Genomic DNA, 13,462 nt, shown 5'->3' on the forward strand with positions numbered 1-13,462 from the left:
TAGGCCATGGTGTCTTGCGCCAGTAGCCTCAATGGCTAAGACGTCCCTGACTCTCGGGTACAGCATAAGATGTGGCACAGGAAGCTGAAGGGGGAATCATAGAAAGACATTTAGTAGAAAGGCTGCTACTAGTTGGGCTGGAAGACAGATACCTGTGACGGAGATGGGGGACCTATGGCTTTCCATATTTTTTGGACTAAAACTCCTGTCATTCCTAGCCATTGGTCATCCTGGCTAGAACTGATGGGAGTCAAAAGTCCAACAAAAGGGAAGGCAGAAATTCCATCCTGACCTGTTCAGGTTTTGTTTTTAGAATAATACAGACAGAATTTAGACATGTTTTTGAATGTATCTAAAACTTTCACTCTTCCCAATTGGAGAACTATTTTTTTAATTAAATCCTGAGGCTAGTAAATGATTAGAAATACAGAACATTCCTCTGTCTTCAGTTCTATCCTGTTACTTTGATGCCAAGAGGACACTGGATGACATTTTAAATTGCCTTTGTAATCTCTCCTCCACTTTAGGACTGCACCCTAAAAATCATTCTGTCACTTGCTTAAAAAGCAGAACAAGCAGCATTTAAAACCCAGTATACATTATCTGTTCCAAAGTGCCCCACCCCCATAAAAAACATTCAAAATAGTCCAGGGAAGCATTCACCTGGCACCAAAAAACTCCGGGGTGGGAGAGTATTCACCTGGCCCAAAAGTATCTCAATGTAGGCTCATTTCATATAAGGCAGCTTCATTTGTTCATATGTTTATAAAGATAGGTTTGTTGTTGTTGTTCAGTCGTTCAGTCGTGTCCAACTCTTCGTGACCCCATGGACCACAGCACACCAGGCACCCCATCCTCCACTGCCTCCCGCAGTTTGGCCAAACTCATGCCAGTCGCTTTGAAGACACTGTCCAACCAGCTCATCCTCTGTCGTCCCCTTCTCCTTGTGCCCTCCATCTTTCCCAACATCAGGGTCTTTTCCAGGGAGTCTTCTCTTCTCATGAGGTGGCCAAAGTATTGGAGCCTCAACTTCAGGATCTGCCCTTCCAGTGAGCACTCAGGGCTGATTTCTTTAAGGATGGATATGTTTGATCTTTTTGCAGTCCATGGGACTCTCAAGAGTCTCCTCCAGCACCATAAAACACAGAATAAAACTGTATAAATAAATAAAAACCAGTTTACTGTGCGTGGGATTGCAGTCATAGCTACTTTACTATTACCCACCATCTATTATATTGAATCAAAACTGGAAATATGTCATGAAATTCAAAATGGGTATAACTAGCAAGCATGCTTATGCTTAGGTGTGTGTTAAATATTGGAAACTTTCATGAGGAAAGCTATATTTACTCAGTTGTAAACCTTATTGAATTCAATGGGGCTTATTCCCAGGTAAATGGGATCAGGCTTGCAGCCTCAGATTGTCAGAGTAAAGAGAACAAGATTAATAATGCTATGCATTCTAAAAACTACAAAAAATAAACAAAAGCATAGGAATTGACTTCTTTGATTTTTAACTCTATTTATTATTAAAATACTAGTAAGCAGTCCTCTTTCTAACTTTGCAAATTTTATCAGATTACATAAAATTGTATACATCACACACTGGTGAAACATAATTGAACTGTCAGTTAACTCACTTCTTGGTTTAGAACTTAATGTATTGGTGCATATTTCAACTTTTGAACAGAAGGGTTTTTAACAAAACTTTAGTCTAATGTAAGGGTCTTTGACAAAGTTCTACGTAATATTGAAAGTGAATTCCATTGCAGCTTTGTAGAGTAGCTTGTAAGTAAGTGTATTTGGACCTGCTACCTTCCCGAGCAGCTACACAATATTTTAAAGCTTCTTCAAATGAGAGATTTATTTATTCTTGTTAGAGGATTTCATAAACCGGTACATCTGTAATATGGCAGCAGGGAAGTTTTTCAAGAATTTCTCATGGATTTAATGCTACAGGTTACCATGTTGTAATGTTTCTCTTTTAACTGCTGATAAGTGAGATCTTGTGTCCAGCTTTCATGCCAAATATTGTCCCCATTCTTACTGATACTACAGTAATGGTTTGCTTCTTTTTCATAGGAATTGTCTTGTTTCAAAAAATCTTATGGGAACCAAATTGTTGGTCTCACCTGAAAGGTGATTTAGATCATGGGTAGGCAAACTAAGGCCCGGGGGCCAGATCCAGCCCAATTGCCTTTAAATCCGGTCCACAAACGGTCCAGGAATCAGTGTGTTTTTACATGAGTACAATGTGTCATTTTATTTAAAATGCATCTCTGGGTGATGTGTGGGGCCTGCCTGGTGTTTTTACATGAGTAGAATGTGTGTTTTTATTTAAAATGCATATCTGGGTTGTTTGTGGGGCATAGGAATTAGTTCATTCCCCCCCCCCAAAAAAAATATATAGTCCAGCCCCCCACAAAGTCTGAGGAACAGTGGACTGGCCCCCTGCTGAAAAAGTTTGCTGACCACTGTTTTAGATGGATGTCAAGTCATCACATGAGTTCATTGTCACCTAGTGTCCAAGGCAGGAAATGTTCATAGTTGAGAACTATGCAGCTACTTCCCCTCCTCACTCAGTCCATTTTCTTCCTTCATCCAAGGTGGACCTCTCAGCACTATATATATGAACAAAGCAAGTTTAGAATCTAAAAGTCCTCTTTCTATATTAAACAGATGCCATTTCATTTCCATATTGGGAACAGACATGGTAGGATAACAAAGGGCATCCAAGACTAGCTCAGCACCTACAAAAGTTTCCATCTCCATATATTTTTGCACCTTATTCAGCTTTATTGGAAACATTATTCCCTCAGAACAGCACTTGTGGTGCCTTCTCCAGGGCCTGCACACACACTTGCTGTGGGTTAATTTTGTTATAATCCTATAATTGGGATTGTGTCATCTACAGCAGTGAGCGCCTGTCTAATAGTTTTTCACATGTATGTACAAAAGTACAGTGCCTCCTGCTGTCTGTAAGAGGAAAATGAGATGATCTAGAACTAGATTTCATGTACAGTATTTAAAATAATGTAGCATTTTGCCCTATGTGAAAGGAATGGGGAAATCAAACCATATTTAGAAGCTATGGTTATCTGCTTTTGAACATGGATGGGAATATACATATTGATCAAATTACTTCACATAACATGCATTTGCACAGGTATCTCTGGGACAAGCCCTGACCTTTTTCTGTATTTGAGTTCTTGAGATGATTTTACAGTGCAGTTTGCAAATAACACTATAAAATCCAACAGTGCTTATTAGGACAATATAGAAGTCTCACAATGTCTTTACTACATTGGCATATAAATAGCAATTAATTCTCACAAATTGAAATACTGCAAGGAGCAAATAATGCTGTCAATTTCCAATCGGCAAACTACAAATTCTTTAATTTTTATGGGTGCAAAGGGGGATCTAAATGACAAGCCACTGTACATAGGCTGCTGCAATGTTTCATGACTACACCAGCTTCTAAATTGTTTACCTTCAAATGTCCTTAACTTGGGAGTAGTGTGCAGTGTATGATGTTGCATACTAGTTTTGTAACTTTTGTAAGTTCATTTCATGGACGTTTTAACAATGGAGCACAAGAGCACAGCCTCCTAGAACTGCAAACAACTATATAGCTATTACTATCTGTAATTCAGGGGTCTCTGGATGTAACAGTTTGATAAGTAAAGCATTTGACAGTTTAGAGTCTAAAACATGTTTGTCTATCTTCTGTATACCTGACTTAAAGTAAAAAAGAGGTTTTTTTCTACGTTCTTTGATATTTATTTTTCAACACTGCTTGTCAGTAATATTTTCTATTATGGATTAAAATACATTGATAAACCATGTAATAGAGCTGTGGTTTTATGTAACTTATCTTGCTTTCTAATGATACCATGCATTTTTGGATCATTATTTTTATTGCTTATTTATATCATCCTCAGGGTAGAACTACACATTTCCAAGGGGCTGCCAAAGATTTGTGTGGCTCCACATCACTTAACTTTCTTCCATTAAGCAAACCCAGAACATTATGACATTACAGGGTATAATAATAATAATAATAATAATAATAATAATACCTTTATTGTCAATGCACAACCTGTGTACAATGCAATTAACTGTGATACATGCTGCAGGAACGAACCCAATAGAGAAATGCCATTTTTTGTAACATCACAATGTATTCCATAATTTGTAGTTCTATCCAGAATGTCAAATTAGGAGTGCTTTTATTTTAAAAAGAAAACACAAAGGCACCAGCACAGGCCCTTACAATGCTATTCTCGAGTGAATCTGCTACCTCTCTCTAAGTTACCAACTTTTCTTCACCCCTTCTTCCTTGAATCTTTGTCTTCCCTCTTCTGCAATCGTTTAACTTTTCCTTATTTATTTATTGCATAAATTCTGTACAAGGCTTGCTTGTAAAATAAATACAGTAAAATCAAGGTGGTGGAATCACAACTATACTTTAAAACATACACAAGTTAAAATGCTAAAATACATTAAAATTACAGTAGCCTACCCGTTTCAACCCCCACCCGCTAAATGCTCCCACATTCCTCTCATTTGCCTTGCTACTTGGCCATGGAAACTTAAGTCTTAGAATGAAGATGTGGGGCATAACACTTTTAAAGAAAATAATAAGCACATCACTGAGAGAACGGGCGTTTAAAAATATTATCCAGTCCCCGCCCGCGAATAAACGCTTTTCATACTAACTGCCGCCCATCCACGTGATTCCTCCCTCCGCTCTCTCCCATAGTAAATAACGGAACTTCCCGCCTTTCTGAGCCAATCGGGACGCGACAGAAAAAAAGGCTCTTCAGCGAATCCCCTTCGTGGTGGGAGCATGGGTGACGCAAATCCGACGCGCCAGCAAGCCGGCACGTCAAACGGGGGCGCCCGCAGCGCGCGAGTTCCCTGAGCGCCGTCGCCGCTGCTGTGTTTTGCGAAGTCTTCTCGCTGAGCTCGCGATGTTCCCTTCAACCACCGGATCGCCTCACACGGCGGCGGGCGGCGGGTCGGGCCGGAGAGGCATCAGGAGTGGAAGCCGGAAGAGCCAGCAGGCCTTCGCGACCTCGTCCCTCAGTTCCCCGGCTTTGTTCTCGCCGGTGGCCAGGAGGAGCGTCAGTTCTCTGTCTGCGCGGTGAGTGAGGAGTCCGGGCCCGCCCTACACTACGTTGGTTTTCCTCTTGAAAGGCGCCTCCAGGCCGTCGCTGTTTTGTGGGAGGGATTTAAGCGCATCTCGGGACTAGGTTTGCTGAGTTGAAGGTGGAATAAAAAGCTGTGTCGCTCTAGGGCAGCAAATCCACTGTTCAAAAAGAACTTGACTTTCTGCCAGTGAAGAGGAAATTCACTGCAAATTGTGGGATGAACAAATGACTTGATGGGAAGAGATATAAACAAATTGGGATGGAAGCAAGACGAATGCTCAAGTGTCATATAACTGCCCTCTATTAAATAGCATTGGGGATAAACTGCAGTACACCATACCGTAACTGCCAGAGGGCTGAAACGTCCTCTCCCAATTCTATTCACAGTCCAGAAAGTAGGACAAGAACTGCGGTGGCATAGAGCCCCTGATTCCCGTGCCACAGAGCCAGTTCAGGAGGCTGCCAGGGTCCGTGGTATCAAATACCACAGAGAGGGCAGGAAGCAGGAGCAAGGTTGCATTATTGCTGTCCTGCTCTCTGTAAAGGTTATCCATTGGTGGGGGGGGGGGTGTAACCAAGGCCAACTCTTGTGTCATGATCAGGCCTGGAAACAGATTGGAATGGATCGAAATAATCTGTCATCCAAGAATACCTGCAGGTGCCCCAACACAGCTTTCTACATCACCTGCACCAAGGAGCCGGCTTTTGTGACTGTTTAGTAGTTATTCCAATCCAAGGAGTCCAAGGCCAGTTTCTTTAGGAGTGGTTGCACCACCATCTTTTTCAAGGCAGCAGACACCACTCCCTTGCACAACAGAAACAAGGCAGAAATGTGAAAGCTATAAACTGAAGAAACATTTGGTTGAATAGCTAAAAAAAGCTAATCAAAAATTGTTCAAACAATTACAAGAAAATGAAAAGAACATAACATGGTATTGGATTAATGCAATTTACTCAATTGAAACTGAAATATTGGAAATGTTTATGACATTACATGCATCTTTTTGCTTAGAGGTACACCCACAAAAGTTGTACATCATCCATCAGGAAGTGAAACTATCAACTATGATGTGAAAAGCTTTGGTTTACCTCTGCCAGTAAAGGTTATGGAGGCATTGAGAATGGCTGATGGTAAGTAGTTTAATTCCTTCTAATGTTCCTAGACTAGATAAAAGTTTCAGTCAGCATGCAGTTAACTTTGAAATTTAATGATGCAAATTAGTGCTTGTACTCATACATGAGGTATTGCTCATTCCAGACAAGGAATTGATGGCATGGGGTAATGGCTGAACAAACCAAAGATGTGAAATTCAGCCTGGCTTAGATGGGTCTACACTCCCACTTAAGGGGGGGTGGAATCAAAGTTTGAGCGTTGTGCAGATGGCTTCAGAAATGCATCATGCCTTTTCCAACTTCAGTCAGTGTGCAAGCTTCACTTTGCCTGGAGAGAAATAGTTTGCCCAAAGTTGTCCATGCTCTGATAACATTTATGGCAGGTTAATGTAATGCACTGAACATAGGGCTGTCTTTTAAAAACCTCCAGAAGCAATGGGTTCAGAATACAATTGCCAGAGTGGTAACTGACTGACTACCATGACCATAATACACCAATGTTGGAAGATCTTCACTGATTGCCAGTGTGATTCCAGGCTAAATTCAGTGCCCTGGTTTTGACCATCGAACCCCTAAATGGTCTGGATAGTCAGAGGAATAACTTCTCCCACACAGTTTAGATCTTTCTCATAAGTCTCTATTTAGGTGCCCCTACTTTAAAGTTTCTGTTTCCGTGTGCTGCTCTGGTTCGCCAGAAGCGGCTTAGTCATGCTGGCCACAGCATGCTGTACACCGGCTCCCTTGGCCAATAAAGCGAGATGAGCGCCACAACCCCAGATTCATTCACGACTGGACCTAATGGTCAGGGGTCCCTTTACCTTTACCTTACTTTAAAGTTTAGGCCACCAAAGAGAGGGTCCCTGCCACACCCCGGTATGGTGATGTCCATGTCATGGAACTCCCTTCCCATGCATATTTATCTGGTGCACAGTCATCATCAACCCCTCTAATTCTGATTTTCAGGCTGTGAAAGCTGTTGCTTCTGTTGCCAAAATGGCATCACCCACACATAAGGGAAGAACAGACTCAGGGAAACCCTGAGGTTTGTAGGTATTGAAAATTTAGAAAGAAGGGGGGAAACCCCAAAAGAGCTCAGTGGGAACTGCTCATTGTCCATGAAATGCAAGTTGACTGGGGATGGAACAGAAATCCAGGTGATGTCTCAGAGGAATCATGCATTGAGCTAGAAAACTGAAAATCAGCTGTTTTATTTTTATTTCAGCTGCTGATTTTATTAGCTTTGTTTATTGTTTTATATGCTAATGTTTTTACTTATTATGTATTATTAGTTTTTATTGTAAAGTTCTTTGGAACTGTTTTGCAAAAGGTGGGGTAAAAATAATCTAAATGCATGTGGGTCATCTGCTAGCATTGTTGCTTTTTAATGTTACCCACAAACTGTAAAGGACCTATTCTAGCAAGTAATCATAATGGTAATGGTTTTAAGTGGGCTATGTCCCCAAACAACACTGGGTAAAGTAGGTGCCATTCAATAAAATGTATAGGGCTTCAAATAGACACTTGGGTATCTTATTCTGCTATGTCTCAGGTATGATAAATTTAAGACTTTGTTCATTCTTGTAGCTGAGGACCATTTGAATGTGCATCTAGATGAAAGTGGATGGGCTTGGCTAGTCTACAAAGACAGACTGATTATTTGGAAGATTGGTCAGTCTCCAGTTGCTAAGGTAAGATATTAGTACATAAAAAATATAGAAATGTGGGTTTTTGTTATAATGTACATCTTCAAAATAAAGTGTCGTAGCAAATGAGCAACCTCAAAACAGTGATATTGCTATGAGCCTCATTGATATCAACTTAAGGTACCGGTACTTCTGTGTTGCCACATTTAAAGTCCTCTCTGCAAAAAGTTAAGACCTTACATGATTTGGTATCTCTGCTAAAGTGAAAACTACCGATAGTGTTCGCCTTAATAAGTTTCCTATTCTCTGTTGTCTCACTGAGTCTTTAAGTAGCCTCAAAAGACTGTTTTGAGTTCAGTGGAGCTTTCAGGTACGTGTGGTTTGGATTGTAGCCCTAATATTTTGTCAGAAACTAGCAATATATTCTAGTGGTGATATTTCCTGCTTTCAACCATTTATTAGTAATATTGCTAGTCAAATCTACATTTCATATACCATCTCATATGCTGTATACGAGAACTAGGCCTTAGTGCAACTTTGATGTGTTGGTGATGCAGGAGGAAGTACAAAGCACATGGCTTCTTATTCGCATGCTTTTCCATCGCATCCAAAACAGAACATTTGTGTTAGCTCATGAATGAAAAAACTGCATTTCAGCTGACAGAAATTTCCACTTCCTGTTGCTTCTGCACCATTGCTGTTTCCAAAGTGCCTTTAGTAGACACTGAACTAATAATATAGACTACTTCATTTTGTTTGAGAAATGCATAAAAGAAGCATCATAAAATGATGTGTGTGTTTTGCAGTTGTCTGCATGTAAGGAACTTCAGTTACCACCTAGCGACTATCTGTGGAGTTCAAGCTTAGTGGCAATATCTTCTCTTAATGCCTCTGGTGAAGCACCTTCTTTACAGGTGAGAAACTTAACATTTATTTTGGGAATATCATTTTAGGAAAGTAATGAATCCCATCTTTGGATACAGGATCACAAGTGATGTGGAGCATATTCTAAGTTCATTTTTAACAATCAATGGATGCCAATTTCTAGTACTGTACACTATTAGGCAAACTTTGCAGTTTCAAGCTTTTTAAAAAATGAAATACAAGTAAAATGAACATGGTAAATTAGATTATTGTCTTAGGCATGGGGACTTTTCCAATGCAAACTGAAAAATTTCCTATGCAAATTACACTAATTTGCAGGAGAAAGTTTTTCAGTTCACTATTTCCAGTAAACCGACATCACTGGAGATCATTTAGAAATTACACTCATGATGTAATCCAATGTTCTGTTTGCTAGAGCTGATAGTATTACTTTTACAAATTTACAATTTTGTTTACAATTTACTTATGAATGAATGAATAAATAGAAAATTAGCCTGTGGCTCATACTGCATAAATTATATCAGCCTGTTTATATTAGGGCACACTGCACTACAGATTATAAAAAGCTTGAAATAACTTTAAATTCTTCAACAGCCTCACAAATGAGTTTTTGTTCCTTCACACAATTAGTTTCTAGAGCTGCTTGTCTAGAAACCATGACATGAAAAGTTTGAAACTGGTGTAAATTTCTTGCTCAGATTCCGAATAAGTACTTAACCGTTTTCTTATTTGCTGTGTTTTCAAGTCTCTGTCAATCATGGTTGCCACCTGTGAAGGATTAATACGCTATTGGCCCAGCTTTGTGCATGAAAGCTCTTTTACTGAGACCCATACGGACTTTGGAGGCGCTCTCTGCAGTTTTCTAACAGCTGTAAAGGTAAAATAGAAACTTAAGTGTGAGCATACATTTTATGGGGCATTTGTTAACAACTCTGGGAAATCTGGATTGCGTCCTGTCACTGACCATTGTCCATAAGTGATGAAATGCTTTTTTTCCACAATGTGTATGTAAAACAGAATTAAAATTTTTCTCTGAGTTGGATTAGCAAGTCTGTACAGTGGTACCCCGCAAGACGAATGCCTCGCACAACGAAAAACTCGCAAGACGAAAGGGTTTTGCGATTTTTTGGTTGACCCGCAAGACGAATTTCTCTATGGTCGTGCTTCGCAAGACGAAGCATTCGTCTTGCGCGGTACCACTGTAAGAAGAACCCTCCCGCTTGCGCTGGCCCTCCCTGCTTGCCGCTGACTAACGATCGCCCTCCCCGCGCTCCCCGATCGCACACCCGACACCCAGCTTCCTCCTGCTCGTCTTCCCCGCGCTCCCCATCGCCCTCCCCACGCCTGGCTTCCTCCCATTTGCCCCCCCCCCCGCGCTCCCCGATCGCATTCCCGACACCCGGCTTCCTCCCGTTCGTCCTCCCCGCGCTCCCCGATCGCATTCCCGACACCCGGCTTCCTCCCGCTTGCCTTCCCCGCCCTCCCCACGCCTGGATCCTCGCGTTCGCGCTCCCCCATCGCACACCCGACACCCGGCTTCCTCCTGCTTGCCTTCCCCGCGCTCCCCATCGCCCTCCCCACGCCTGGATCCTCGCGTTCGCGCTCCCCGATCGCATTCCCGACACCCGGCTTCCTCCTGCTTGCCTTCCCCGCACTCCCCATCGCCCTCCCCACGCCTGGATCCTCGCGTTCGCGCTCCCCCATCGCACACCCGACACCCGGCTTCCTCCTGCTTGCCTTCCCCGTGCTCCCCATCGCCCTCCCCACGCCTGGATCCTCGCATTCGCGCTCCCCGATCGCACACCCGACACCCGGCTTCCTCCTGCTTGCCTTCCCCGAGCTCCCCATCGCCCTCCCCACGCCTGGATCCTCGCGTTCGCGCTCCCCCATCGCACACCCGACACCCGGCTTCCTCCTGCTTGCCTTCCCTGCGCTCCCCATCGCCCTCCCCACGCCTGGATCCTCGCGTTCGCGCTCCCCATCACACACCCGACACCCGGCTTCCTCCTGCTTGCCTTCCCCGCGCTCCCCATCGCCCTCCCCACGCCTGGATCCTCACGTTCGCGCTCCCCGATCGCATTCCCGACACCCGGCTTCCTCCTGCTTGCCTTCCCCGCACTCCCCATCGCCCTCCCCACGCCTGGATCCTCGCGTTCGCGCTCCCCCATCGCACACCCGACACCCGGCTTCCTCCTGCTTGCCTTCCCCGTGCTCCCCATCGCCCTCCCCACGCCTGGATCCTCGCATTCGCGCTCCCCGATCGCACACCCGACACCCGGCTTCCTCCTGCTTGCCTTCCCCGAGCTCCCCATCGCCCTCCCCACGCCTGGATCCTCGCGTTCGCGCTCCCCCATCGCACACCCGACACCCGGCTTCCTCCTGCTTGCCTTCCCTGCGCTCCCCATCGCCCTCCCCACGCCTGGATCCTCGCGTTCGCGCTCCCCATCACACACCCGACACCCGGCTTCCTCCTGCTTGCCTTCCCCGCGCTCCCCATCGCCCTCCCCACGCCTGGATCCTCACGTTCGCGCTCCCCGATCGCATTCCCGACACCCGGCTTGTCCTGCTTGCCTTCCCCGCGCTCCCCATCGCCCTCCCCACGCCTGGATCCTCGCGTTCGCGCTCCCCCATCGCACACCCGACACCCGGCTTCCTCCTGCTTGCCTTCCCTGCGCTCCCCATCGCCCTCCCCACGCCTGGATCCTCGCGTTCGCGCTCCCCCATCGCACACCCGACACCCGGCTTCCTCCTGCTTGCCTTCCCCGCGCTCCCCATCGCCCTCCCCACGCCTGGATCCTCGCGTTCGCACTCCCCCATCGCACACCCAACACCCGGCTTCCTCCTGCTTGCCTTCCCCGCGCTCCCCATCGCCCTCCCCACGCCTGGATCCTCGCGTTCGCGCTCCCCCATCACACACCTGACACCCGGCTTCCTCCTGCTTGCCTTCCCCGCGCTCCCCATCGCCCTCCCCACGCCTGGATCCTCGCGTTCGCGCTCCCCCATCGCACACCCGACACCCGGCTTCCTCCTGCTTGCCTTCCCCGCGCTCCCCATCGCCCTCCCCACGCCTGGATCCTCGCGTTCGCGCTCCCCCATCGCACACCCGACACCCGGCTTCCTCCTGCTTGCCTTCCCCGCGCTCCCCATCGCCCTCCCCACGCCTGGATCCTCGCGTTCGCGCTCCCCCATCGCACACCCGACACCCGGCTTCCTCCTGCTTGTCTTCCCCGCGCTCCCCATCGCCCTCCCCACGCCTGGATCCTCGCGTTCGTGCTCCCCCATCGCACACCTGACACCCGGCTTCCTCCCGCTCGCCCTCCCCGCTTTCCCCGATCGCACACCCGACACCCGGCTTCCTCCCGCCACCGCCGCTCACTACAGTACTGTACTGTAAGTAACCGCTCTCCCAGCTCGCTTTCCCGACACCTGTCCCCGACTGGTTTTTTCCCATAGGAACGCATTAATTAAGTTTCAATGCATTCCTATGGGAAACCGTGCTTCGCAAGACGAAATTTCCGCAAGACGAAAAGACTTGCGGAACGAATTAATTTCGTCTTGCGAGGCACCACTGTATTCTCTTTTTAAAAACTGAATAATAATGCATTAGCAACAAAAAGCTGGCAGGATTAAATTGGGTTTTCTTTTCTTTTAGGGTGGAAGCTTTATTTTATCATCTTCAAGAAGCCATTTTATTCGACTGACACCAGACAGTAGTGGCAAGATTCATCAGCATGGCCTACCACAAGGACAAGGCATGTTTTCTGGAATAGGCCGAAGAGTTTCTTCTCTGCTGGGAATCTTGTCTCCCAGCAATGATGTAGCAGTAAGTCGTTAAAATAGTTTAAACTCAATTATAATGCTATATTTTGATTTTTTTTAGTTTCTTTCATATGAGTGAAACGTCTTACAACACTAGCTTTAGAAAGTAATAGAATTACAAAAAGTATCCAATATCTGACCATGATACTGATGGACTTTAGTCTTATCAGTTAGCTCTTGTGTCTTCCAGAATGGTTTTTGATCTAGCTTGAAATTCTCACATTTGTGAAACACTAAAGTCAATCTGACCAATCTCAGCAAAGCGAAGAGAAACTTGTTTTTAGTTTTTGAAATGTGGTGTTAAACAGTTCTGTTTTGTTCTTTAAAACTTTAAATAGAGAACTTTATTGTATCAAACACTAAGCTCCTATAATTTATGTTTAATGCAGCTTTCTAGTGTTCTTTGGGACAAAAACGGTTCACGTTTTTATGCTTTGACCAGCTTAAATCTTTACAAATGGGAAATAGATGATACTACAGAGCGTCAAGTTGTCAGCTGGGATGTAAACAGAATACTTAAAGAAAACATCATGGAATCAATATGGGTAAGCGGCAGTACATTTTGAACGTAAAACAAGTGTTTGCTTTCTTGCTAGCATATTTAATAACTATTATTTGCACAGGGTTCTGAAAGCAACTATGAAGAAATTAAAGGAGATGTCAATGTGCAGTATTTGGATTTGCAGCAAAATCGGTGAGTTCTTATGAGAAAGTGAGGAACCTATTATGAACTAGTCACATTGTCCTTTTGTGTCAAGGTCAGTTATTTCAAGCCGCAGAACTGTTAGGAGAAGTGGAATTGACATTTTAGAAAATACTTAATTTTTTACTGGTTTTTAGGTCTAC

The 13,462-nt window shown here is 44.7% G+C and overlaps 1 protein-coding gene across 2 annotated transcripts in view; it reads left to right on the forward strand.

The window, feature by feature from the left end:
• Positions 1–4,962: 4,962 nt before the first annotated feature.
• Positions 4,963–13,462, forward strand: part of NUP133 (nucleoporin 133) — a 28,449-nt gene continuing 19,949 nt past the window's right edge. The window contains exons 1-8 of one of the 2 annotated variants that reach the window (XM_033144260.1): positions 4,963–5,149; positions 6,169–6,287; positions 7,854–7,957; positions 8,719–8,826; positions 9,543–9,674; positions 12,450–12,620; positions 13,006–13,161; positions 13,240–13,310. In XM_033144260.1, the coding sequence (XP_033000151.1) occupies positions 4,977–5,149; positions 6,169–6,287; positions 7,854–7,957; positions 8,719–8,826; positions 9,543–9,674; positions 12,450–12,620; positions 13,006–13,161; positions 13,240–13,310 (1,034 nt within the window). In that variant the 5' untranslated portion in view covers positions 4,963–4,976. The remainder of the gene's footprint in view (positions 5,150–6,168; positions 6,288–7,853; positions 7,958–8,718; positions 8,827–9,542; positions 9,675–12,449; positions 12,621–13,005; positions 13,162–13,239; positions 13,311–13,462) is intronic. The other variant, XM_033144261.1, reaches the window with a different exon arrangement.

This window comes from Lacerta agilis, chromosome 3 (assembly GCF_009819535.1).
Source record: "Lacerta agilis isolate rLacAgi1 chromosome 3, rLacAgi1.pri, whole genome shotgun sequence".
In the NCBI taxonomy this organism is placed as follows: Eukaryota; Metazoa; Chordata; class Lepidosauria; order Squamata; family Lacertidae; genus Lacerta; species Lacerta agilis.